This window comes from Ricinus communis, chromosome 9, assembly GCF_019578655.1.
Source record: "Ricinus communis isolate WT05 ecotype wild-type chromosome 9, ASM1957865v1, whole genome shotgun sequence".
NCBI lineage: Eukaryota > Viridiplantae > Streptophyta > Magnoliopsida > Malpighiales > Euphorbiaceae > Ricinus > Ricinus communis.
Genome location: NC_063264.1, coordinates 2,930,603 through 2,954,747, shown reverse-complemented (window position 1 = coordinate 2,954,747; position 24,145 = coordinate 2,930,603). Strand labels below are relative to the sequence as shown.

Below are 24,145 nucleotides of genomic sequence, written 5' to 3'. Positions count from 1 at the left end.
TTTCTACTTTCAAATTTTATAGGAAACAGCCTTGCCAGAATTGAATTCCTGACATATATTATGAATAAAAACTTAATCATTGTCAGGGATTAAACTGTGTTAACTTTCTTTACGGCAAAGTTGTTTGCTTATTAACTAATGGATACGGGCCAAGAAATTTCTTGGCTAACAGTTATTCCGCTCCTGAAGAAAGTCTTCACTCCTAAAATTAGGGTTAATTCTAACGTGGCCACATACAAAGTGTCCCTAGTTTCCTTTTATCCTAGCACATGCAAAAAGATTAAAATTGAATGACTTCCTGGGGATCAAGGTCAATCGTTTTCTATTTTCTAGCACATGTAAAAGATTAAAATTAAAGGAATCCCCTCCTGGGTCAAGGTCAATTATTATTTTACGACCTGAAGTCCCTGTTTTTGAGATTATACATAACTTTAATTTCAATCTTAACAATAGACAAGATCGATCAAATATTCTGCCAAATCTAATGACATGGGCACATGGCAAGGGAACAGAGGCAGAATCTAAATGAAATTTAAGGGGGCAAAGTTGAATTCTTTCGAAGAAACTGTAGATAAAATTAATAAAACTTTAAAAACTATTAGAGGCTAGACTGAAAATATTAAAAAAAAAAAAAAGAATCCTGTAATTTTCACAGGGGAATACAAGAGTACGATCTTACTCTTTCTTAGAGAAAATAAGCAAATTATTAATCTTTAAAAAAAATCACTGTAAAGGAATTTAACCTTCAAATATCATAATAATTAAAAAATTTCAACTCAATGCTCAGAAAAAGACGAAATAAGAGCTTAAATGCTAAAAAATTGAATTGATAAAGTGGCAATAACATTTATATATGAAAGTTAAGTACAATTTCTTTTGTTTGTGAAAATATCGGATACATTCCATCAGAAAAAAAGAAAAATATCGGATACATCTATTATTTGATACAATATTTTGCACGTCGATGCGACTGTCAGAAAACCTATCAATGTCGTAAAACCAATGAATCTTTAACGCACGATGGCGGAAAGGTGGTGGAAATAACATAAGAAGGAAAAGAACATCGTACCTTTCACTACTTTTGCCTACTTTCTTCAAAATTTCCTTTAGTATCATCAAGAATGGCTTCCTTATTTAACTGTTTTCTACTTCTTGCTTCTATTCTTTTCTTCATTTCTCCGTCTGTAGCTGGAATAGTACCCTTTCAGCCACAAGCTTTAGTCCTTCCAGTCCTCAAAGACAAATGCAGTCACCAATACATTCCCAAATCAACCAGAGAACCCCTCTTGTGCCACTAAAATTAACAGTAGATCTTGATGGCAGGTTCATGTGGGTTGATTGGGACGACTATGTTTCATCCTCATATAGGCCTGTAAGTTGCGACTCGGCCCTTTGCTGACTTGCTGATTCAGATGATTGTACTACTGAATGCTATTCAAGCCCAAAACCAGGGTGCTACAATTATACATGTAGCTACTCCCCATACATGGTACAACTTAGCATTGGCGGTGAAATTGGTCAAGATGTCGTTTCTCTTCAATCTATCAGTGGTAGGAATGTTTCAGTTCCTAACATCCCTTTTGTTTGCGCTTCAAAGTTCCCGTTAGAGAATCTCGCTGATGGGATTACTGGCATGGCTGCCTTGGGAAGAAGTAACATCTCTCTTCCTGTTTATTTTTCTTCAGCTTTTGGCATCCCAAGAATATCTGCTGTTTGCTTGAGTTCGTTAACAAATTCCAGCGGCGTAATATTTTTTGGTGATGGACCATATTCAATTATTCCAAGTAATCTTCTTATTTATACACCATTAATTCGCAATCCTGTGAGTACTGCAGGATCTTATGTCGAAGGCGAACCATCCACTGACTACTTCATTGGAGTTAAGTCCATAAGAGTGGGTGGAAAAGACATTAAATTTGATAAGCTCTGCTATGTATAGACAGAGAAGACAACGTCGGAACCAGGAACGGCACTGTTCATCCTCACACAGTCTTGCATACTGCTATTTATAAACCGTTTGTTAAAGCTTTTGTCAAGCAGATGAGAGCAATATTTATGACACAAGTGGAGCCACCGATAGCAGTATCATTTGGACCATGCTTTCAGCTGATTGATGGCTACAATTCCAATGAATATGGCCCGGTCGTGCCTTTCATTGATCTGTATTGGAGAGCCAAGGCAATGTTTATTGGAGGATTTGGGGTGCAAATTCAATGGTGAAAGTCAGCAGCTATATGACGTGCTTGGAATTTGTTGACGGTGGATTACATCCTCCTAGTTCCATCATTATTGGTGGCTGTCAAATAGAGGACAATCTTTTACAGTTTGATCTTGCTTCTTCAAGACTTGGCTTCAGTTCTAATCTGCTTGTTAGAAACACAACTTGTTCCAACTTTAAATTTACATCACTCTGATGATTTTCTTCTTTTAGCGTCTTTCTTTTACCAAGTTGGATCATTAAATTAAAATTCGATAATAATGATCTCAATTCAGGCAAGTGCAATTTAGTTTTGTTAGACGATCTTGGAATATGGCTGTCCATCTTGTTGCTTAGACTGCATGTTCTCTGTCAGGTCCTATGGAGTGGTTTTCACACCCTTCCCAGTTATTGCTTCTTAATTTCCTCTGAGTTTGATATTTAATATATTTTCTTCGTTTGGTTTTCAGAAAAAGAAATTATGATTTCCTGTTCTTGCTGTAATATGACCACGAGTAATATTAGTTGGTAAACCTGCATGCATAAGTTTTATATTCTACAATGATAGAATAACTATCATTTCATTCCACTTTTGCCTTGATCTTTCCTGATAAGCCAACTCCACTTCTTTCTCCAGGAATATCCATTGCGCTTAATTAAGCAAATTTTAGCACATCATTCCAAACAAAAGCAGAGAAAGAACAATTCGAGAAAAAATGATCAATGGTCTCCTTAAAGCCTTCCAAGTAGAAGCAATTGAGAAGGCACCATTCCTTGGACATTTCCAAGGAATAGAATCATTCACAGTATCAGCAACTTGGAAATTACTTCTTATAGAACTCCCAGATAGAATCGGTTGCATCATCTAATGGATCAGGAAGTTTGCAATGATTATGCCAAACATCTCTGACTTCAGCCTTCTTAGTCACATCTGCATCTAGAACATTAAGATGGGGAAGTTTATCAAGCAGAGCCTGTCCTTGAACCCAAGGCTCAAACCAGAATTGAAAACTCACCATTTCCCAGCCTGTTGTCAAAAGAGTCTTTTGCCTGCTCTCTAAGCTTAAGCAGATTCTTCCGTCTCCAACTAGCTATAAATGATTTAGTAATGCCCCAAAATTTAGCATTTTCAACTAATTCTCACTAACCCATTATGCTCATAAGGAACACTTCATCACTACTAGTTCCCAAATGTGCATAGTTACCTCAGCTTTATTCCAACAAGAAAGCTGCTTAGCACCCGAACTGCCCTCAATTTTCAACTTACACACCTCCTACTGTTTTATATTCAGCTATCCCATTCCACAAGAAATTCCTGCAGAGTTTATCTACACCATTAATAACTGCAGTTAGGAGAATGAAGATAGAACTCCAAAACAATTGCATGCTTTGAAGCACAGAATTAACAAGCTGCAGGCTATCAGCATAAAAAAGGTATTTACTAACCACAGATATTCTAGCAGTGATTCTATCTACCAGACTTTGACAATCAGTAGCAGACAACCTTTTTCTTACTAGAGGCAGACCTAAGTACATCATAGGTAAAGAGCCCTCCTGCTGGAACCTTTAGTATTGCTTGTTAATAAATTGAGAGGATTAGCTCGAACCCTTTTTAGTTTAGATGTAATTTGTAATGTTTACAAGTCAGTAGTTTAATTTGCAGTGAAGGTACTCTCTTTGTTTCAGACATGAAAAAGAAAAAAGAAAAGAGTGGGTTCGTGTAATTGCTTTATGTCAAGGAGTTTGGATAGCGGCTATAAGGCTAAAGTCCAGCGGATATTATGATCAGGGCCACAATTCGGACGACAGGCTTTGAAGGTCTCCAGTTTTGGGGAAACAAAACGAGGTTCCTGAACTTGTAACGCATATTGGAAAACTCATTAATGTGTCAACAAACGGATAGTTTCTGGGGCTTTTCTAATTTTAAGTAATTTGCCTTGAATTTCTTCGTCCATCCCTTTCTGCTTTTTTAGTTTGATAGATCAACAGCAAACTACTCGATTTCTTAGTACGATATGATGATACTAGCTAATGCCACACAAAAGTTTGTTTTTTGTTTTTTTAATGATTAAGCATTTGATTTTTATGTAGATCTCGGTATAATTCATATCTTTATGTGGATGCATGTTCAATTTATGCATTACTTTACGAGTTTCTACCATAAAAACAACTATCAAAATACAACTCTAACATAATGAGTAACCTTCTTCTTAGCGCACAGTTGTCTAGTATCTCGTACCATTTGTAACCCAAAAATTGTTGTACGACTACATACATGACACAACCTAAAAACTGAACACCCGCCCACAAACAGAAAACATCATCTAGGAAATGGAATTTGTTGTAGTAAAAGAAAAAAGGGGGCAAAAAGGAAGCTACTGGGTGCAAGATTTTATGAAAGGTCCAAGGTCATGACTCCCCTAGCTAATAGGTATTAAAATGGTAAAGAACAGAGTGTAGCAGCATTGGTAGTAGAAATTGTTTGTTAGGGTCATGTAACTTTAGAAAACAAAAATAAGGTTAACCAAACTAATATAAGATTCATAGGTAAATTATGGATGGCATCTTAAAACTGCTACAGTTAATAAGCACAAATAACACTCTTTAATTACTCCTTTTTGGAGGAACACATCAATCGTGTTGACAACATACACCAAGTCTAGGCCACCAATCTCAAACATCAATTAATCCAAACACTAAACAATTTATGTTTCGGATAACTAAACTCTTCCTTATTTAAACTGACATCTTCCTTTAAGCGGATTCCATGCAATGCAAGAAACATCTTTACTTTTCTACTCTACATGCACTTCGCATTTCTCTACCTTTCTTGCCAGACCATTAAAAACTCAGTTGCAGACCTGTTTTCGTGTTATTCGTTTGTGCTTTTTTATTTTTTTAATTTGTTAAAACATGAAAATGAAGCACTTACTTGAAGAGCAACCATCTCCTGATACTTTTATGAATGCATCCAGTAGCGATGCATCAAGAGATTGTAGTCAAGACACAGGCTCAAATGCATTGTCGACAAATGGAGATATTTTTGCTAAATACTCTAATTTTGGCTGCTTTCCAAAGGAACTGGATCTAAATCCTGCACGGATGGTAAGCAAACAGTAACCCCTTTTAGCAATTGCAGGATCTACGTAGAATTCATGTAAAATTTATAAGCTGAAATGCCACTAATAAAATGCAGGTGTTAGCAGAGTTCATGGGGACCTTTATATTAATGTTTTGCGTGTGCGGAATCATGGCAAGCACACAGCTAACAGGAGGACAAGTTGGTCTCCTGGAGTATGCAGCGACAGCAGGCTTAACAGTCATCGTCTTGGTTTTTGCCATAGGTCCAATTTCTGGTGCTCATGTAAATCCTGCTGTGACAATCGCATTTGCAACTTTTGGTCATTTCCCTTGGTCCAAGGTATACCACATTAATTAATTCCATATTTAACTAACTTTACTCGCATTGATATACAAATGCAAGCACTTAAATTCTTTTATAGGTTCCATTTTATGTAGTGGCGCAAACAGTAGGATCAGTACTGGCAACATATGCTGCAAAGCTCGTCTATGGCATCAAAGCAGATCTTATGGTTACCCGACCAGTTCAGGGCTGCAATTCTGCCTTCTCGGTAGAGTTCATTACAACATTCCTCATGATGTTCCTTGCTGCTTCATTGGCATACCAAGCAGCGGTAAGCAGAAATTGTCATGTAATTCTTAATTCTATAGCTAAAAATGTCCTGCAATGAATTATTTCTCAAATTGAATCCCTAATTCGCATATTTGCAGACAAGACATTTATCTGGATTTGTTATTGGACTTTCCATTGGACTGGCGGTACTTATTTCAGGGTATAAATGAACACCCTTCTCTTCTTACGCTCCTCGTTATTTCTCTAGACCTTTCGCGTCATGTTAGTTCTTCTCTGATCTGCTACTTCAGGCCTGTTTCAGGAGGATCACTGAATCCTGCAAGGTCGTTAGGGCCTGCAATTGTTTCCTGGAACTTCAAGGATATATGGGTATATATTATTGCACCAACAACAGGAGCCGTAGCCGGCGCTCTCATGTTTCATGTCCTGCGTATTCAACGCCCGCCGTGCAGTCCCACTACTCCCTCTCCTAACACTGGTCTGCTCGGTCACTCCATAAATTTTGCTAGGAGATAAATGTAGCCGCAGGTTTTCTTTTGGATTAAGGCAGTTCCTCTTACACTTATCTAACTTTCACGCAGCGTACATGGTAGCACCAAAAATAAGAAGAGGTGGTCTTCCTTTTCCTTTGAAATGTTGATTGTGAGGCTGCCATGGGACACGATTAAGCTTAAATGAAATTGTGAGATTGTAACAGGAAAAAGAAAAACAAAAAAAAAAAAAAAAAAACTGAATAATTATTTGTTTAGATAATTCTTGGCATATATTGCAGTGAAACTCTAGAAGGAGTGAACACCCATATTAAATGCTTCACTCTTTATCATCGTCACTCTCACATTTGACATATAGTAATTTGTTTAAGTTTTGTCTCAACATCACCATTAATTAATATTAATACTACCCCTAAATTAACTATTGAGTTTGTATTTCAGGACCATAGTTCATCTTACCTGGTGTCGGCAAAAATTACAAAAGAAATGGCAAGACAACCATTAGTCTCCAAAAGCATAAAAGACAACTCAACCTCATTACTCATTCTACCCATGTACAAAAAGATTTTAAGACCTCAAAAGTTTTGTCACCTCTAATTGGCGTTTTCCAATCTGTTCTTTCACTCTCTTTTGCTTTTAATAAATCATGGAGCAGCTGTGATGCAATCACTTGCTTCCTTCTAACATATCTTCATTAAAGAAAACACTCAATTCCTTAATATAATATATCAACCAATGGTTGCAGGATTACATCACCTTTCAGTCAATTTGGTACCGCTCAAACTATATATTCTATAAGAGTTAATCTTCAAAAAGAAATCAGCAAACCTACCAAAGGGAAATTATGTTGTGAAGCCATTCATCTGAATTTAACTGTTGATGATGAAAGGAATATACTTTCAGCAGAGAAGTCAATCTCCAGCATAAGCTCCAGTTTGATCATTAGCTCCAATACCCACTTCAACAAATGTTCATATAACGTTTATGATTTCGTGTATAACTTTCATTCAGAACCTCCAATCTAAAGTCCCAACCACAAATAATATGCATATCCCTGCAATTAATTAATTTCTTTTTTTTTTCCTTTAACATTTATATATTGTGTCCTTATATGCTATTGCTATATTGTTCTATTATGGCCTCATAATAACATGTCTCTAGATATTAAAGTACCTCAAGCTATTTGAACCACAGTTAATAAATGAATATGTTGCAGTGGACCCAAAAGCTTAGTATATATCTATAACCAATTAACCAATATGGGTACGTATTGGTATAAAAATCTTCCACCTTTTGCACAATCAAAGTTGTTTTCAATTTGGAAGGTCCCTGCCCCAAGGTCAATGGAAAAGAAAGGGAAAAAAGATAGACAAATGTGGCTGTCACTTTGCCTTAGCAAAATTGGTGTTTTTTAATAGTCTTTATCAGTAATAATATATAGTGGTTGTGGTCCAACCTCTATTCCTCTTGGCATAATGAATCTATATTTCTTGTTCAATGAAATTCACATTTTTTTTTTATAATTTTGATCTGATTCTCAATTTATGCATACATACATCACCAACCAGACCCACTGGGCAGGGCACCACCAATAATTTCGTTTCTTTTTCTTTTCTTTTTTTTGAGAGGGACCCATGAATCCGTCTTTACTTTATCTTCCTTTATTCTTTTTTTCTTTTAATTGAGACTTTAATGTATTTATCTTCGCATTGTAACACAAGTTCAAACAATGAATAAAAATCTTAACATTTATAATTAAAAGAAATAAAAGGAATGAGAAAGTATTTTTGAATAACTTGTATTAAATATTTTATTATGAGTATTAGTATTTTATATTTTGGAGAAAGTATGAAATTTGATTATGTGTTTAATTTTTTGGCATGAGAGGATTTGTGTCTTTCTTTTTTTAGCACTTTGGTACTATAATAATTTTATTATCGGTAATTTATATCCAAATTTATTCATTACCATTATTAATAGTTTTGGCAATTAAGTTCAAATAAAATTTATTTACTGTAAATTCAGTCAAATTCTCTAGTTTTGTTAGATTATTCAAAATTCATCTGGCTGACATTAAAAAAAAAAATGAATATCTTTTCTTTTTAAATTTTATAAAAATTGATACGGTTAGTTTTGAATGAAAGCTGAGTTAATAAAAAGTGAAATGATAATAGAATCACAAGTAATTGAAGTCGAATGAATAAATTATGGCTATTAAATTAACGATATTAATAAGTTTAGATGTAAAATATATTAACAATTTAACCCTCGAATATTAAAATATTATTAAAAAAATCACAAAACCTTTATGTAGAAAGTTTTACCATATAGTTAAATTTTGTTCTTATAAATGAGAAAAAAAGATTTAACTTTAAAATTTGCCTATATAAAATGATTGATTTATATGTCCAGTCATTTGATAACTAACTTTTATTGTCTTTTTGGGAAAAATTGATTTATATCAATTCATAATCAAATATGAAATGATTCATAAAAGGAAGGTGTTCGATTTCTCAAGAACAGCATGAATTGTATAATTATATCCTTTTAATATTTTAGTGGCAGATATTGATTTAAACGGTTAGAACAAATAATAATAATAATATAATGCAAGAAATTTATATATTTCTATGGTAATATTTATGTCGCCCCTTTTTGAAAAATATATATTTGAAAACGAATAAATTGATCTAATTGGACGAAAAGAAAATCTCTACATTTTATATATTAAGATTTTGTGAAAATAGTTCTTTTGCAATTTGAATATCACTCCTGATATTTTTTAGATAAAAGATTATTATTTAATTAGAAATTGAATTATTTAGTATGCTTAAATAAATTTCTAAATAAATCACAAAATTAAGATTTTTAATTAATATATTTTAGATAACTTGTTTGCCAAAATTCTATCTCTGCTATAAAGTGATCAAATTAGAATGCTCCTCTTTCTTTCTAACCTGACCTACCTTATGTTTTATTATTTAGAAATTCTTTTTCTGAATTATTAATGAAAGGATACTGGAATTTAATTCTGCAGCATTGGAACTCGAAAGTCAACTATTTGATACAATTTTATAAAATTGAAGATAAGATTCCTTGTGTGGAGTCATTTTAAGGTCCGAGAATCAAAATTCTTCAACTAATCACAATTAGAAGAGATTTATTTAAATGATTATTGATTAAAAATCTAAATAGAACTCTTATATCTTAAAGACTTAATTAAATTATAAGTTTTATATTTTTTAATAATTTTATATCATTATTTTAAAATTTTAAAATAAACATTTATATTTTTAATTTATTTTAAATAAATATTTATTAATAACAATTTATAAAATTTTATGATGAGAAAAATAATGTGGTATGTCAATTTTTTATTAATATAAATTTATTATATTTAAATATAAAATACATATATGAGATTTTTAATAATTATTAGCAAAGAGCTTCTTCCCACCAGATGGGAACCGAAACACCTTTCGAACTGAACTTTTTTCTCCTAGCCTATGACTGAAGTCGATTTAGATATAAAGTAGTCTGGTCGAAAGGAGTTCCGCTGATCAAGTTGTTGTTCCGATTCCAGAATAAGCTACTTAGCCAGTTAACAAGTAGAGTCAAGGTAATTCAACGTAAGCACGTTACCGAACGAAAATGTCATGGATATTATTAAACTATAAATTTATAATTATTATTTTTTTAGTAGCACATTCGATTTTTACATTATTTTTTATTATAAAATTTTAAAAATCTATTATTAAAAAATATTTTTAAAATAAATTAAAAAATACATATTTATTTTAGAATTTTAAAAACAATAAAATAAAATTATTAAAAATATAAAATTCGAAATTTAATTTATAGTTAACCTATTTTAAATGCTAAAAAGCTGAAATGAAGCTGCATAAAACAAGTTATATGACTAAATTTGAGATTGTTATATATTATAGATTTTAATAATTTCAAATTGTAGATACATAGAAAAACTAATACATATTCAGCATAATTATTTGGATTCCAATAGATTTGCTTATTTAAGAGATAATTTTCAAGTGGAGAAAAAGAAATTGCAAAGGAACGGAACCAAACCATGGGCCGAAGCAGAAACCGTGGGCGTGACTCATGATTTATCCAATACGAATAACTTACACGTCATTTATTCCTTAATTACTTTTGTTAATATTCTATTTAATTGCATTGTACGAATTATTGGTTTTTATCACTTTCATAATTTTTATTTTCACGTTCTTCCTTGAAGCTTCATCCTGTTCAGGTGAGAGTGGTCTCTCCTCCTTTTTGGACAAAGCGCCGTTTTGCCCCCTAATCTTATCGGAAAAAATAAACTAATCTGATTTGATTCAATTTCCAATTCTTTTGCATTTAATTTTATATTTGGTCATTAATTAGAGAAATGTGTTAGATGCTTGTTAATGGAAGAATAAAAATGCATAATGTAGAAAAAGACAGTTATTTGTATTAATTAATCACTAAAGCGTGTTTGGTTTATAGACTAACAATTTCATGTGAGATAACAATTTTAAAATTTGATTCCAATTTAAATAAGAAAATAATTATTATTCTTTAGTGTTGCAAAGTACTTATTATTTGATGAACTAAAAAGAATGATTATTTGTCTTATATGATTTTTTTTGGACAAATTTAGGGAGCAAAATGATTATTGGTGCTTTATCTTTTGATTGTTTGAGTTATATAAAAAAAAAAAACAAATAAAAACAAATAAAGAGAGCTTGAAACTTAAAACGTTCAATTTAGAAACATATCTACTAAAAATTAAGGGTGAGTATGGATCTAAAACTATTTTACTATTTATGGTATGGTACTGATTTTTTAGTAATAACTGTACCAAAACCATATTAAAACTGAGCTATTTTGTATTGATCCGTACCAAACCATAAAATCAAATTTTTTACATATATTTATTAATAATTATATAAATTATATAAATAATACCTATAAAATAATAACTATATTTCAATATATTTTGTATTTATAGAAAACATAATATATATATATAAGAAAATATTTGTTGTATAGTGTATATTATATTACTAATTTACTATATACTTAAGCTCTAATTTCTTTCTCAATAATACCATCTACTACAAAAGTCAGTTGTATGTCTCAAATTTCAATTCATAGATTTATCCTCTCATACTTAAGCTCTTGATTCACGGATTCTAAACCAATCCTATATCTAAGAATTAAAATTGTAATTATATTTTAGTGCAATATAAAGTTTACTATTTTTTATTTTAATAGTAGCTGTCTGCAAAATATAATTATTCTAGCAATATAATTGAATAGTTTATATTTGAACATTAAATTATTATATTTGTAAGTTGACTAAATTGTAAAATAAGTTGTTCTAAAATGTGATTGCAATTTTATCGAATTTCAATTCTCATACTAGTTTCATTTCGATGTCAATTATAGTGCTATAATGTATTTAATTAAAGATAAGATTTAAAATTGTGTTTTCTCTAAATGTTATAACTAAAAATAATATTAAACCGAATTATATTGCACTGAAAAAAATAGTTCAATTCAATATGGTGCAATTTATATTTGGTACAGTACTTACACTTTAAATTTTAAAAGAACCAAATTTAGTACGATACTGATGATTTATAAATAATCGAAGTAAACCGATCTGTAGCGAGTACTGTCTAGAATCATGTTAAGCCACCTTTAAATAATTATTGAATAATGGTCATCCACAGCAAATATCTATTAGCGTCAATAGATGGTATGAGAAGATATTCAATCTCTAAATTCTCTTGTTTTTATAAGTGAAATTTATAAATTCCAATTTCCTTATGTTTATGTTTTTGTTGTACATTTTCAATTTTTGTGGGCGAGGATGTCATTAAAAATACATGAAATTCCAAGCTTAACACTGTAAGACATAAGACTCATAAACAAATATAAGGCACATCCACATTCATATAGTCCACCTACTACTAAGGGTCCTATTTCATCTTCTTCTTTTTTTATGACAGGTATATATATTTCATATTTGTTTCTCTTTCTTTTCAAAAGATTATTAATGTCACCGATTCATTTCTTCTGTGAATCTTCACTGTTCAATGGTGCCGGGTGATGGAGTAGGACCCAACATCTTTAATGCTGTTCTACAAGCACCACACATTAGTACCCATTTGATTTAACTTCTGAAGGTGATTAGGGTATAAATTAATAGCTTTATTATAAATTACCTCGTCACATAATGCAACTAATTAAGATTTAAATATAATTTTTCATTCAGTTGGGCTAATCTGATATTAGTTTCATATATTAAAGAGCATAGATATTTTTAAATTTTTTTTTTTTTTTATAATCAATATTTAGTCAGGCATGACCTTTTCTTAGTATGTTGTAGGTAAGCCTTTCTTATCTTAGAACATGAACTCTTTGCAAAAATCACAATTGTAGGTTAAAAAGTGTTGAGCAATTCCATTTCTTTTTTTTCTTTTTTTTTTTTCCCTTATGGACACTTTGCTATGTTATTAACCCATGATATTCTTGGAACACTAAATTTCTGAAATCATAATGATGTTTTGTAGAAGAATATTGGAATCCAAGATTCTTGAAAAACAAGTATGTCCAATTGAAAAGGGGAATATTAATTAATTTTTTGAGTTTGGGTTTGGTATGACTAGGAAGAGCACTAAGTAAAATTGGATTGGGACATATAGCTAATGATATTCTATCCCAACATGTGGAATATATTGCCAGTTTGTTCCTTTTGGAATTTTCTTTTTTTTTTTTAAAAAAAAAAAAAAAAAGAAGTCTAGATTTTGTAACTTGTAATATAATTTTCTGCATTTAAATCCTCAACCTCTTTTCTTTGTTTTTTTAAATCATCAAGTTGCTATCAGAACACAGGAAACCTAAAACAAGTTCTGTGCACCTCTTGTTTTAGAATGCTACTAGCTTGGATGCCTTTTATTAATTGTCTAAATAATGTTCTTCTCTTTAAATACTTATTAGTTATTTATCCGTCATACGTTATTATTATTATTTTAATTATAAAATTAAATTGATATATATATATAATTTAATAAATTTTTAATATTTAATATTAATTTATAATATTTAAAAAAGATAATAAATTAACTATTTTTAAATATTCTTTTTAATCTTTTAAGATTCTAAAATTTTATTAATAAAATAATATAAAATTATCTTAAAATATTAATTAATTAATTTTAATATTATATAAATTAATACAATTAGAATAATTGATTATTTTTTAAATAAAATTATTATATATTAAAAAATTAATTTATAATTGAATATAATATTAAAAATATAAGTTAAGATGTTATTTTTAGAATCAAATTAATTTATTAGTTAACATAGTATTAAAATTATAAAATTATATATAAATATGAATTTCATATGTCAAAAGTAAATACATATTTCAAAATAAATAAATATACGTGTCAGAGCAAAAAAATTAAATTGGTATACTCCGTAACAAATTAAATTTCTTTTTTCTGTTGAGAAAATATTTAAAACGTAATTATTTATTAACAAGGAAATTTAATTGGTATTTCATCTGTGAGAATTGAGAAACACACCATCCATGAATAGTTAGCGTCTTTCCAGCGGTGAGTATGAAAGGATTGCTGCATTTCTCGTATAGTCTTTTAATAAATAAATAATTAACCCTAAAATGCTTGCTTATTAATAAACTCTCTAATTGGAAAGAAGAACGATGATGGCGACTTCATTTTCTTTTTTAGGAATGAGAAATAATGACTTCATTTATAATCTAATAATCACTCTTCTCCATACTTATATTAAACTGTTGGTATTGAATTACTTATTATTATTTTTTAATTCTAAAAATTAAACTGCAGATCAAATTCGCAGAAAAAAGTGCTCCCTTTCTTTTTTTCATATTGAGATAAAAATTAAGTTTTAATTTCAGAAAATATAAATAGAAAGGAGCTCAATTCTTTTCTTTATATAGTAAATAAAAATTTTGGAACCCCTTCGATTTTAGTAGCGTATGTCTTAATCCGGCACTAACCTTATCTTAAACAAACTAAATCTTATCAATAATTATTATTAAATGATTTAGTAAGGAAAACCATTAAATAATTAAAAGTCATCCCATTTTATGGTTAAAAAATAAAAAGTAATAAAATAATTACCATATACATGTAAACATATTTATAGTTTTAGACTGTCTCGAAAGAGAAAACATTTATTAGTGTTAGACAAATAGGGAATACAGATTAAGAGCGAGCTTGTATTTGAATAAGTGAGACAAATCAATGAATGGATTATATCAATAATAACGCTTCACCAAAAATAAATGCAAAAATTCAGGTCTAAATTAGTAAAGGGAAAAGTATAAATTAATAAGTATTATATGCAAACCACACACCCATCAATTTAGACTCTCCAAATTAAGCCTTTTAATTAACAACTTTAATTAGGAACTGAAAGATATAAGTGATTTTTTAATTTTTAAAATTTTTAATTTTTTTTGACACATGTGTTTAATTTTTTATGCATAAATTTTTTATTTTAATACATGAGATTTAAGTTTATATGTAATTTTATAATTCATTTCTATTCATTTATTGATTCATAAGTTATATTCTAATTAAATACGAATTCTAAAAAATAGTACATTAATTATATTCTAATATCATATTAACTAATTAATAATTTTCTATTAAGATAGTGATAATAATTCTAATTTAAAAATAATATTTTAAATAATATTTTGATATTATATAACTAATAATTATATAATAAATTTTTAATTCTAAAAGATAATAATATAATTGATATATTAGTTTACACAATTTTAGAATTATTTAATAAATAATTTTATATCATTACATCAATAAAATTTTATAAATTAATATTAAATATTTTTTAATTAAATTATATCTATCAATTTCAATTTTATATAACAACCATGCAACCGGTAAACGATTAATTATACATATTTACATAAAAATTAATCTTTACACTGTCTAAAAACAGAAAAGGTTAAAATATTTAAAAGATTAAAAATATTATTTTTATAATAAAAATTACTTTAATAAATATCAAATATGAAAATATTTTTTTATTTAGATTCAGTAAATATTTTTTTCTATAAATTGAAATAATTTAGTTATTTTTTATCTTATCAATAAAAAAATAAAAATTAATTGATGGTTTATCAAAATATAATTTTTTAAAGAATATTTGAAGATTTAATTAACTAAAAATAAAAGATAAATTTTAAAAACAAAATCTGACCTTACTTTATATTTGAAATAAAAAAAATTATTTAAATTTTTTTACTCTTTATAGTATAAAAATTGAATACTATGTTCTAAATAGAGATATATGAACAACACTAAATTAAACTGCCTTGTATAAAAAATATTAATATTGGTAGGCGAATTCCAAAAGTTATTGAATTACCAACCAGGAACTACCACGTTGGAGAACGGCGTCAGTTTAAAATAAAAAAGAGCTCACGACCAATGTAATCCGACGGTCATAATGCAACCATCACAAGATCAATATAATCAAAAAAATCTGGTTACTTCCACACTGGAAAATATCTCGTGCCGTAACCGTAGAAATTATAAGCCATCTTGACCTGTAATACACGGAAGATATAGACAAAAGGATGATATGGACCCCATACCCTCATCCCTCCACGTCTCCGTCTCTAACGCTCGAGAATTATCGACAGCCAATGGACCCCACACCCTCCCTCCCACCACATGCCTCCATTCGACAATAATAAAAATCAAAACAAAAAACATTAATAAAATTAAAAAGACGAATATGACCTCGCTGATTTCCCTATAAAATGAATCCCATCCTCCTCCTTCCCAGTCCTATGTTTTAGCTTAGCTCTCTCTGTACTTTCTAGCTGAAGCAAAGCAAGAAGTGCAATTATTATTATTTCATTTTGTTTTATTTCTGTTTCTTTAGATTTTAGGAAGATGTTGGGAGTGTTTAGCAGCGCAATTGTCTCCCCGCCGGACGAGCTGGTAGCAGCGGGATCCCGGACGCCGTCTCCGAAGATAACGTCGGATGCTCTGGTGAAGCGATTCCTTGACACCAATCCTTCTGCTGTGTCTTTACAGATCGGAGATAACGCGCAGTTGGCTTACACTCACCACAGCGAGTCCTTGCTGCAGCCCAGGTAAAATCAAATTAGAACACTGTGCAACAGTGGACTCGTTGCCACGTGTCACTTCTCGCTTCATCACAGTAGTTTCGTTTATCTGAGTTTAACATTAACTTAAACGAAACGAAATGAGATGATTAGTCTGAATCTGATCGGAATTTCTTGACCCTAGGATCTCTGGAACTTTTGATTAAAAGGAAAAGAATATAGTGATCAATACGTTGAGAATAAGAACTCAAGAGGGTATGCTCCTGGACTGAGCGAAAATATACAGTGGCTGATTTGGAAGTATCTTTGTATTATTATTATTATTATTATTTATTTCATCATTTTTAGAAAACCTTTCTGTTTTCTCAAATCTTTTGTTTTATTCTAATTTTTTTGTCTTTTATCGTTCTCTATATTTTTCTTTTCTTTTTTCCAGAAAAGAATTAGAATACTTTATCAAGTTTTAATTGATATTAATTTCTATTATAAGATTAACTAAAATTAGATATGTATATTAATTTTCTTTTGTTGATATTCAGATAGTGATTTGATTACGAGCCACAATTATTAGCTTTAGAGAATTTTTTTATATATAAATTAAGGTGATATTTTTGGCCCATGTCTGATCCGAGCCATGATCAAAGGAAAATTTGGTGTATTATGTGGGGTCAGGCATATCATAATTCTTGCATGAGTGCCACGTAGATATGCATGTGGGAATCAAGCCACTAGGATTTGAAGGACCCAATGAACATGAGTTAATCCTTAGCCATACACGTGGCGATATTTAGTAAAGGACTGGTACATGGACGGCGATTTCATAGTTTATGGGTCACTTGATTTGTGTCTGACCCCACCTTCTTTCAAATATACCACTGGCAAGCAACACGCAATTATAAGCCCATCAGAGTGATCTCCTTGATTGGTATAATTGGTATTATTGCATGGGAGAGTTTGCTAAATTTAAATTGGAGGTTTCCCTTTTCTTTCTTATATATCATCTACTCTTCTTTTTCGTGGAATTTATAAAATTCAAGTATAAAAAAAATAACAATCTTTTATATAGTCCACATCCATTTAATCCCAATAAACCAAATGGAACTATAAAAATTAAATAAACTTTTCTATTTACAGATTTAACCGTGTGATACTACTTTTTGAGTGTATTTTGTATAAACTCAAGCAGAGAGAACCAATTTTATATAAAAGAAGTATTTTATTGCATCATATTGCACAGTGATTTCACGATGTAAAATATGATTAAGTGAACAGAGTCCTATCTTCCTGAGTCTAGGGTTGGTGGTATTAGTTGCAGATCTCACAAAGAATGTGCTTTTATAGAAATGAAAATTATTAAAAATATTTCATCAATGAATAGTTACTAGCTCAATAATAATACTATTATTTTTAATTAAGAAAATAAAGGAAACACATGTGATGATGATGGCCATATTGCTATTTAATGATGAGACTAGTTGAATTTTAGGCTCAACTTTAATTTGTAAATATATTGTTTTTTTTTTTTAAAGAAAATGGTAAAGTTGAAGGAACACTTGTGGATTACACTAATAGCCTTCCCTGTCAACTTTTTTCAACTTTCCCTCGAGGCCTGGACTGGGTAAGGTAACAAGGGATCGGATAAGATAACACATCTTGGACAGGGACCCATATTGGTCCCCTACCATGGACTTGGCATGTAAATAAAAAAAGATCCATGCCTTTAGGTTGGTCATATCATCAATCGTTTTGGTCTAATAAGTTCCTTTCTTTGTGAAAATTAAACCAAGTTAGTAATATTGATATGACTAAGAGACGTGTGCACTTTAAAAACACAATTTTTTTTGCTGTACTACAAGAGCTCTTACTTGGACTTGGATGTTAAAAATGGCAGATCATTTGCAGTTAAGGATGACATCTTTTGCTTGTTCGAAGGAGCATTAGACAACTTGGGAAGTCTAAAGCAACAATATGGTCTAGCCAAGTCTGCAAATGAGGTGGTTCTGGTCATTGAGGCATACAAGGCCCTTCGTGACAGGGCACCTTATCCTCCAAACCATGTTGTTGGTCACCTTAGTGGGAGCTTTGCTTTCATTGTCTTTGACAATTCTACCTCAACTTTGTTCGTGGCTTCTGTAAGTTTTCACCAACCAAATCCCTTGGTTAAGCTTACTATAGATATGGTAAATCTTATATGTGTCTGACAACAGTTGGGGGTTGGTATTTATTATGACAGGATCAATTTGGTAAGGTTCCTCTATATTGGGGAATCACTGCTGACGGATACGTAGCTTTTGCTGACAATATCGAATTGCTTAAGGGTGCTTGTGGCAAGTCACTTGCTTCTTTCCCTCAAGGTTGGTGTGCTTAGCTAATCAACTAAACAATATGCATTTTAGAGTTTGTGCTGTCTACTTCATTTGTCACAAACAAGTAACTAGAGGTTGTTTTTTTCTAAAAATAATAACAATTAACAAGAAGCAATTAGAGGTTCAGTTTGACAATGTGGTTGAATTTAATCTGCAGGATGCTTCTACTCAACAGCAGTTGGAGAACTGAGAAGCTTTGAGAATCCAAAGCACAAGGTCACTGCTGTTCCTGCTAAAGAGGAAGAGATCTGGGGTGCTACTTTCAAGGTAACATCATAATGATGTTGACTTATTAATTCATTGCTACAGTAGGATCCAAAATGTACATGGACATATGAATTTTTTTTTTTTATTATTATTTTTTTATTTTGTGGCTATATGACCTTCAATGGTCCATAAATGCCAGCTCTATCTTAATTAAATATCAACAGCATATCATTTTCATTGTGCTGTACTGTTTGTCAATAATGGTGGGGATGATATTTCAGGTGGAAGGGCCAGCAGTTCTTGCAGCCAGAGAGTAGAGAACGTTTTATTTTATATATGGAGGAGTGGGGTTTAAGATGAGGAGGCTGCTGTACACTCGGCAAAAGGGGCCATGTGAATACCAGAGTACTGCGACTATTTGGTAGAATGTAGTAATGCATAATTAGTATGGTTGTGAAAAGCAGTTATGGCTTCTTTGTAGTAGGTGACTAGATTTATCCTAAGGCTGCTGTTTCTCTATGTACAGCTGTGTTTTCCTTTTTCCTTTTTTGTTTAATAAAACTTTGTTTGTTATCTTGACCTCCTTTTACCATATCTGCTGCTACTAAATTCAGTGCAGAATTAATTTTTAGAAGCATACTGCCATATACAACCAAACTCTAATAATTGTACTTCATGGATAAAAAAATTTATTAAATAATTTTATTAGTTTATTAAATTTATAAAATAACTATCCGGCTAATGTATTCAAATCAAACCACATTATACATAGATTTAAAGTTAATGAATCAATAATGCAAATTAAAAAACTTATAATTAAAAAAATTAATGCTCTAAGAATATTCTTTGCTCCAATGATAATCCCTGGGCAATGTTCTCTTCGGTGAGACTATATGATTGGGACTGGATTTGATGATGTTGCAATTGGGTGTAGCCCAACATAGTTGGGCCTTTAAGTTGGACTGCTCAAATTTATTATTTGTAAATCTGCTCATGCTTTAGCTTTTGAGCTACCCCAAAATAGTTGGACCAGTACTATCTGTATTGCCCTTCACAGCCGAAATCAACTCGTTTAGATAGAAAGACAATTACTAGTATACCTCTGATCCATTACTTGTTACATCTACTTAACATCCATTAGCTCTGTTGTTCTTATTGTTAGTTATTCCTTTTCTTTCCAATGATCTAGATATTCGCAACATTAGATGCTATTAAATGTCAAATATTCTACTCTACCTATCAGGTATTTGTTAAAATGTCTAAAAGAGATAGATTTTTGAAGAGAAAAAAGAAAAATGTAAAGGTCTTCTATTGTGTGATAGCTTTTATCGCGTGACTAAAATAAATGCTAAATCTATATGTGTCAAATTGACATTATGATAAGGAGAAATGAGATAGAGACAATTTTTTTAAATATGTTTTTATTAAATTAAGATGTCAGATTAAAAAAAGCAACCTTCCAAGAGAGGAAGAAAAACCCAAAAAGCTAATAAGAAAGGAAAAGAGGATTAAAAGAATGATACTTAATAATGGGGTCAAATAGTTGCTGGGGACCAATAATATAGAAACACGGTAGTGAAATACATGCGCAGTTGCTAGCAAGTGCGAGTCATTGTCAACTATCTAATTCATCCACTGTATATACAAATACTTTTTTAATTCAAGTCATCACACCGCATACATCATCATCAAACTCTCTTCCTAGCTTCTTGATCATGTAAGAGTTATACATTTATTTTCACACAATTTATTAGTGAAAAATGAAAGATAAACTCCCTTTTGTAAGTAGGAAGGTAGGCTGATCCTTGGCACTTCTTAAGAGTAAGAAGAAGATGGGCAGCATAAATTCATTTCAGTCATTTTTCTTTTCTTTAGATTGTGGCATTCATTCTTCAAGTGCTCCACAAAGTGCTCTCAATTTATTACTATATATATATATATTTTAATTCTAGAACATAGAAGGGAGATTTAGATTTAAAACTGAACTTAAATTGAGGTAAGTATTTAAAATTAAACTGAGTTTATGAATTTAATGTACACCAATCTCATAAAAGTTAGCAATTAAGTTTTTTTTATTTAATTTTATTATTTTTTATTTTTATTATTGCAAAGGATCAAAAAATAAATCATAAAAATTAGTGATGATGATAAATTATATAAATAAATAATATTATTTATAAATTTTGAGTTTGAGTCTTTTATCAATAATCTATTAACATTGATAGAACTTATTCATTCTCCCTAAAAAGATAGTTTACACATAGATTATGTAAATATATTTTTCGTAGTTGATATTATTATTTTAAGTGTCAACCATTCACATTAATTTTATTAAATTTATTATATTGCAATATAATTTAAAATATTAAAGTTCAAATAAAAAGATAAAATATTATATTATAACTCAAAAATATATTTAATAAACATTTATAACTCTAAAGCAAGAAAATTAAAATATAATCTTAAGTAATAATAAATAAAAATATTATTAACTATTAATTATTCAACTAACAATTAAAAGAAATTATTGGAATCCTTTTAGAATGGAGTAGCCTATGACTTAATGGACTTGCATTCTATTTGCCCTCTATTTAATAAAAATAAATAAATAAATAAATATTAAATTTGTAGATTTTATTAGAAAGGAAGGAAGGGTAGAATAGTAAGGCAGAAAAAAGGGTCAAACTGAAATAAGAGAAAGATATAGACTTAGAATCAAAGTGGTCCTTCTTTTTCATTTTCTTGTTTCTTTCTTTTCAAGTATAATGGAGTGGACACTGTGGAGTCAGTTTCATTGTTGAGAGAGAAAGTTGTTGTATTGTATCGACAATCAATAAACATATAAATCAATTTCACTTTCACCTTCACCTTCACCTTCTACTCTCCCTTTCTTTTCTTATTATATATAAATTTCCAATTCCCATAAACACAAGGTTTGATTTCAAAGTAGCTTTCTTTTTCGTCTTCTGCTGAAGATCATTCTGATTCCTTTTAATTAATTATTGTTTCCAGAAAAGAAAAAAGAAAACTTAATCTTTTATCTATCTCTGTAATTTTCACTTTGAAGCCACTTCAGTAATTTACTTTCTCCTTCAGGTATTAGTTTTGAACAGCATCAAGAATCAATCCAATCAGTCACCAGAGGTACTTCATTTATTTATTTTATCTATCTTTATATGTAATTTTTATTTTTGGCTTGGAGTACAGTTGAAGAATTGCTGCTAGTTAGTAAGTAAAGTTTGCATGTGTTTATTTTCTATTTTAGAATTGGGTTATGGAAATCTTTGTCGTTTATTATAATTTTAGTGTTTTCTTTTTTGGGTGTTTCTTACAAATCACGCACGCATGGTTTTGTGTGAGGTTACTATTTAGGATTTAGACAAAAATCAAATTTTTGGATGTTGGTTTCTCTTTTTGATGATTCCTTTGTTTCCTTTTGTTAGTTCTCTAAGAGTTTTTATGGATTTTGAGTTGTTGTGCTTCTAACCCTAAATTTTCACTTGCAAAAAGATGAGAAGAGGAGCAAACTGTGGTTGGAATGTGGAGTCGTAGGCTAATGGCAGTTAGGCTCTTCTTTCCCGATTCAATTTTACTAGAAATCAATGGCTTATAGGTTATTTTATTGAAATCGTGTTCTATTAAAGTGTCGACCCATGTGAGTTATTCTTGGTGGAGTGTATCTAATCGAGTCTATTGGAGTCGGTTTTTATTTTGATAGCAGCTCATCATTGTCTCTGTCTCGTATATGAATGAGATTGTCTATACTTTGCACTAGAAGCCGCAGGATAAAGAAAGTGTTCCAAGCCAGCCAACAACACCATGGATCAGCACGGGCATGGCCAGCCTCCTGCAGCAAGTGTTGTTGGGACTACTGCTCCAGTGCCATATGGCATGTCATCTTATCAACCCAACCAGATGATGGGACCTGCCACCACCGGATCACTTCAATCTGCCACATCACAATCTCAGCTTGCTCAACACCAGTTTGCTTATCAGCATATCCCCCAGCAACAGCAATTGCAGCAAGAACTACAGAGCTTCTGGGCTAATCAGTACCAAGATATTGAGCAGACTTCTGATTTTAAGAATCACAGCCTGCCGTTGGCTAGGATTAAAAAGATTATGAAGGCAGATGAAGATGTAAGGATGATATCAGCAGAGGCTCCCGTCATATTTTCTAGGGCCTGTGAGATGTTCATTCTTGAATTGACATTGCGGTCTTGGAATCATACGGAGGAGAACAAAAGGAGAACACTCCAAAAGAATGACATTGCTGCGGCAATTACAAGGACTGATATTTTTGACTTTCTGGTTGATATTGTACCAAGGGAGGATTTGAAAGATGAGGTGCTAGCATCTGTCCCAAGAGGGAGTCTTCCAGTTGGAGGCACAGCTGAAGCTATTCCTTACTATTACATGCAGCCTCAGTTTCCACCACAGGTTGTTGCTTCAGGGATGACCGCTGGTAAGCCTGTGGCGGATCAAATTCTTTATGATCAACAGTCTCGCCCTTATGTTGCCCAGCCGATGTGGGCGCAGCAGCCACCTCCAGACTCTTGAGAGCGGAGCTGTATGGCTGCCATTGTTATAACCTGAAGCACAAACGGAGTAAACGGATTATCACAGTTATTGTTTGGAAATTTAAAGTTAGATAGTTAGTCTTTTTATGGGAATTGCAAAATGCTTTAGGTTGGTTATATGGTTCTTAGATGCTTTTTTCTTCTTTTTCTTTTCTTTTTTTCCGGGTCAAGTCATATAATCAGGGATATGCGTTCGGGTCTTGTAGATAAATTACGATTGATGCAAAGAATTAAGATCCCAAGGTTCTTTTTTTATGTTATTCTTAATTTTGGATTTCTGTGGTTGTTATTGGTAGGAAAGAGTTAATTCTTTTTGCCAGCTTCCCGTGGTCTTTAGCAGTCTCCACAATGTAAGCCAGTATGCTAATTGCGTTGAAATGGATGATCGACTGTAGAACAAGTTACTGTTGTTTTGATCACTGCATAGATATCGGCAGAAGTCTGTGTGCATCCAATAGGTCTATTGTTTGGTTGCATGTCGGGA

At 31.0% G+C, this 24,145-nt stretch overlaps 3 protein-coding genes and 1 pseudogene across 6 annotated transcripts; all 4 read left to right on the top strand.

The window, feature by feature from the left end:
- The first annotated feature begins 832 nt into the window (after positions 1-832).
- Positions 833-2,730, top strand: LOC107261111 (annotated as a pseudogene).
- A 736-nt stretch (positions 2,731-3,466) lies between these two features.
- LOC8271585 (probable aquaporin NIP7-1) lies at positions 3,467-6,725 on the top strand. Of its 2 annotated transcripts, XM_048379020.1 has the most exons (6): positions 3,467-3,738; positions 3,861-5,302; positions 5,394-5,618; positions 5,701-5,892; positions 5,990-6,051; positions 6,143-6,725. In XM_048379020.1, exons 2-6 carry the CDS (start codon positions 5,111-5,113, stop codon positions 6,366-6,368), a joined length of 897 nt encoding a protein of 298 aa, XP_048234977.1. In that variant the 5' UTR covers positions 3,467-3,738; positions 3,861-5,110; the 3' UTR covers positions 6,369-6,725. The 2 variants fall into 2 exon arrangements, with proteins under 2 accessions (XP_048234977.1, XP_002517178.1); XM_002517132.4 differs by having other exon boundaries at positions 3,467-5,302.
- Positions 6,726-16,216: 9,491 nt separating this feature from the next.
- LOC8271586 (stem-specific protein TSJT1) lies at positions 16,217-19,660 on the top strand. The gene is made up of 5 exons (XM_002517133.3): positions 16,217-16,535; positions 18,400-18,640; positions 18,742-18,862; positions 19,032-19,141; positions 19,363-19,660. Exons 1-5 carry the CDS (start codon positions 16,333-16,335, stop codon positions 19,396-19,398), a joined length of 711 nt encoding a protein of 236 aa, XP_002517179.1. The 5' UTR covers positions 16,217-16,332; the 3' UTR covers positions 19,399-19,660.
- A 2,143-nt stretch (positions 19,661-21,803) lies between these two features.
- Positions 21,804-23,916, top strand: LOC8271587 (nuclear transcription factor Y subunit C-9). 3 transcript variants are annotated; one of them, XM_015717992.3, is made up of 3 exons: positions 21,804-22,014; positions 22,178-22,225; positions 22,860-23,916. In XM_015717992.3, the coding sequence occupies exon 3, from the start codon at positions 22,901-22,903 to the stop codon at positions 23,639-23,641; it is 741 nt and encodes a 246-aa protein (XP_015573478.1). In that variant the 5' UTR covers positions 21,804-22,014; positions 22,178-22,225; positions 22,860-22,900; the 3' UTR covers positions 23,642-23,916. The 3 variants fall into 3 exon arrangements, with proteins under 3 accessions (XP_015573478.1, XP_002517180.1, XP_015573477.1); XM_002517134.4 differs by having other exon boundaries at positions 22,857-23,916; XM_015717991.3 differs by having other exon boundaries at positions 21,805-22,225; positions 22,857-23,916.
- Positions 23,917-24,145: the final 229 nt, after the last annotated feature.

What these genes read in the sequence shown, in the direction of transcription:
- LOC8271585 (XM_048379020.1), top strand. Translation starts at nt 5,111, where the DNA reads ATGAAAATGAAGCACTTACTTGAAGAGCAACCATCTCCTGATACTTTT. An exon ending in ATCTAAATCCTGCACGGATG is followed by an intron (nt 5,303 to 5,393) that starts GTAAGCAAACAG and finishes AATAAAATGCAG; the next exon opens with GTGTTAGCAGAGTTCATGGG. An exon ending in GTCATTTCCCTTGGTCCAAG is followed by an intron (nt 5,619 to 5,700) that starts GTATACCACATT and finishes ATTCTTTTATAG; the next exon opens with GTTCCATTTTATGTAGTGGC.
- LOC8271586 (XM_002517133.3), top strand. Translation starts at nt 16,333, where the DNA reads ATGTTGGGAGTGTTTAGCAGCGCAATTGTCTCCCCGCCGGACGAGCTG. An exon ending in CAACTTTGTTCGTGGCTTCT is followed by an intron (nt 18,641 to 18,741) that starts GTAAGTTTTCAC and finishes TTATTATGACAG; the next exon opens with GATCAATTTGGTAAGGTTCC. An exon ending in ACTTGCTTCTTTCCCTCAAG is followed by an intron (nt 18,863 to 19,031) that starts GTTGGTGTGCTT and finishes TTTAATCTGCAG; the next exon opens with GATGCTTCTACTCAACAGCA.
- LOC8271587 (XM_015717992.3), top strand. Translation starts at nt 22,901, where the DNA reads ATGGATCAGCACGGGCATGGCCAGCCTCCTGCAGCAAGTGTTGTTGGG.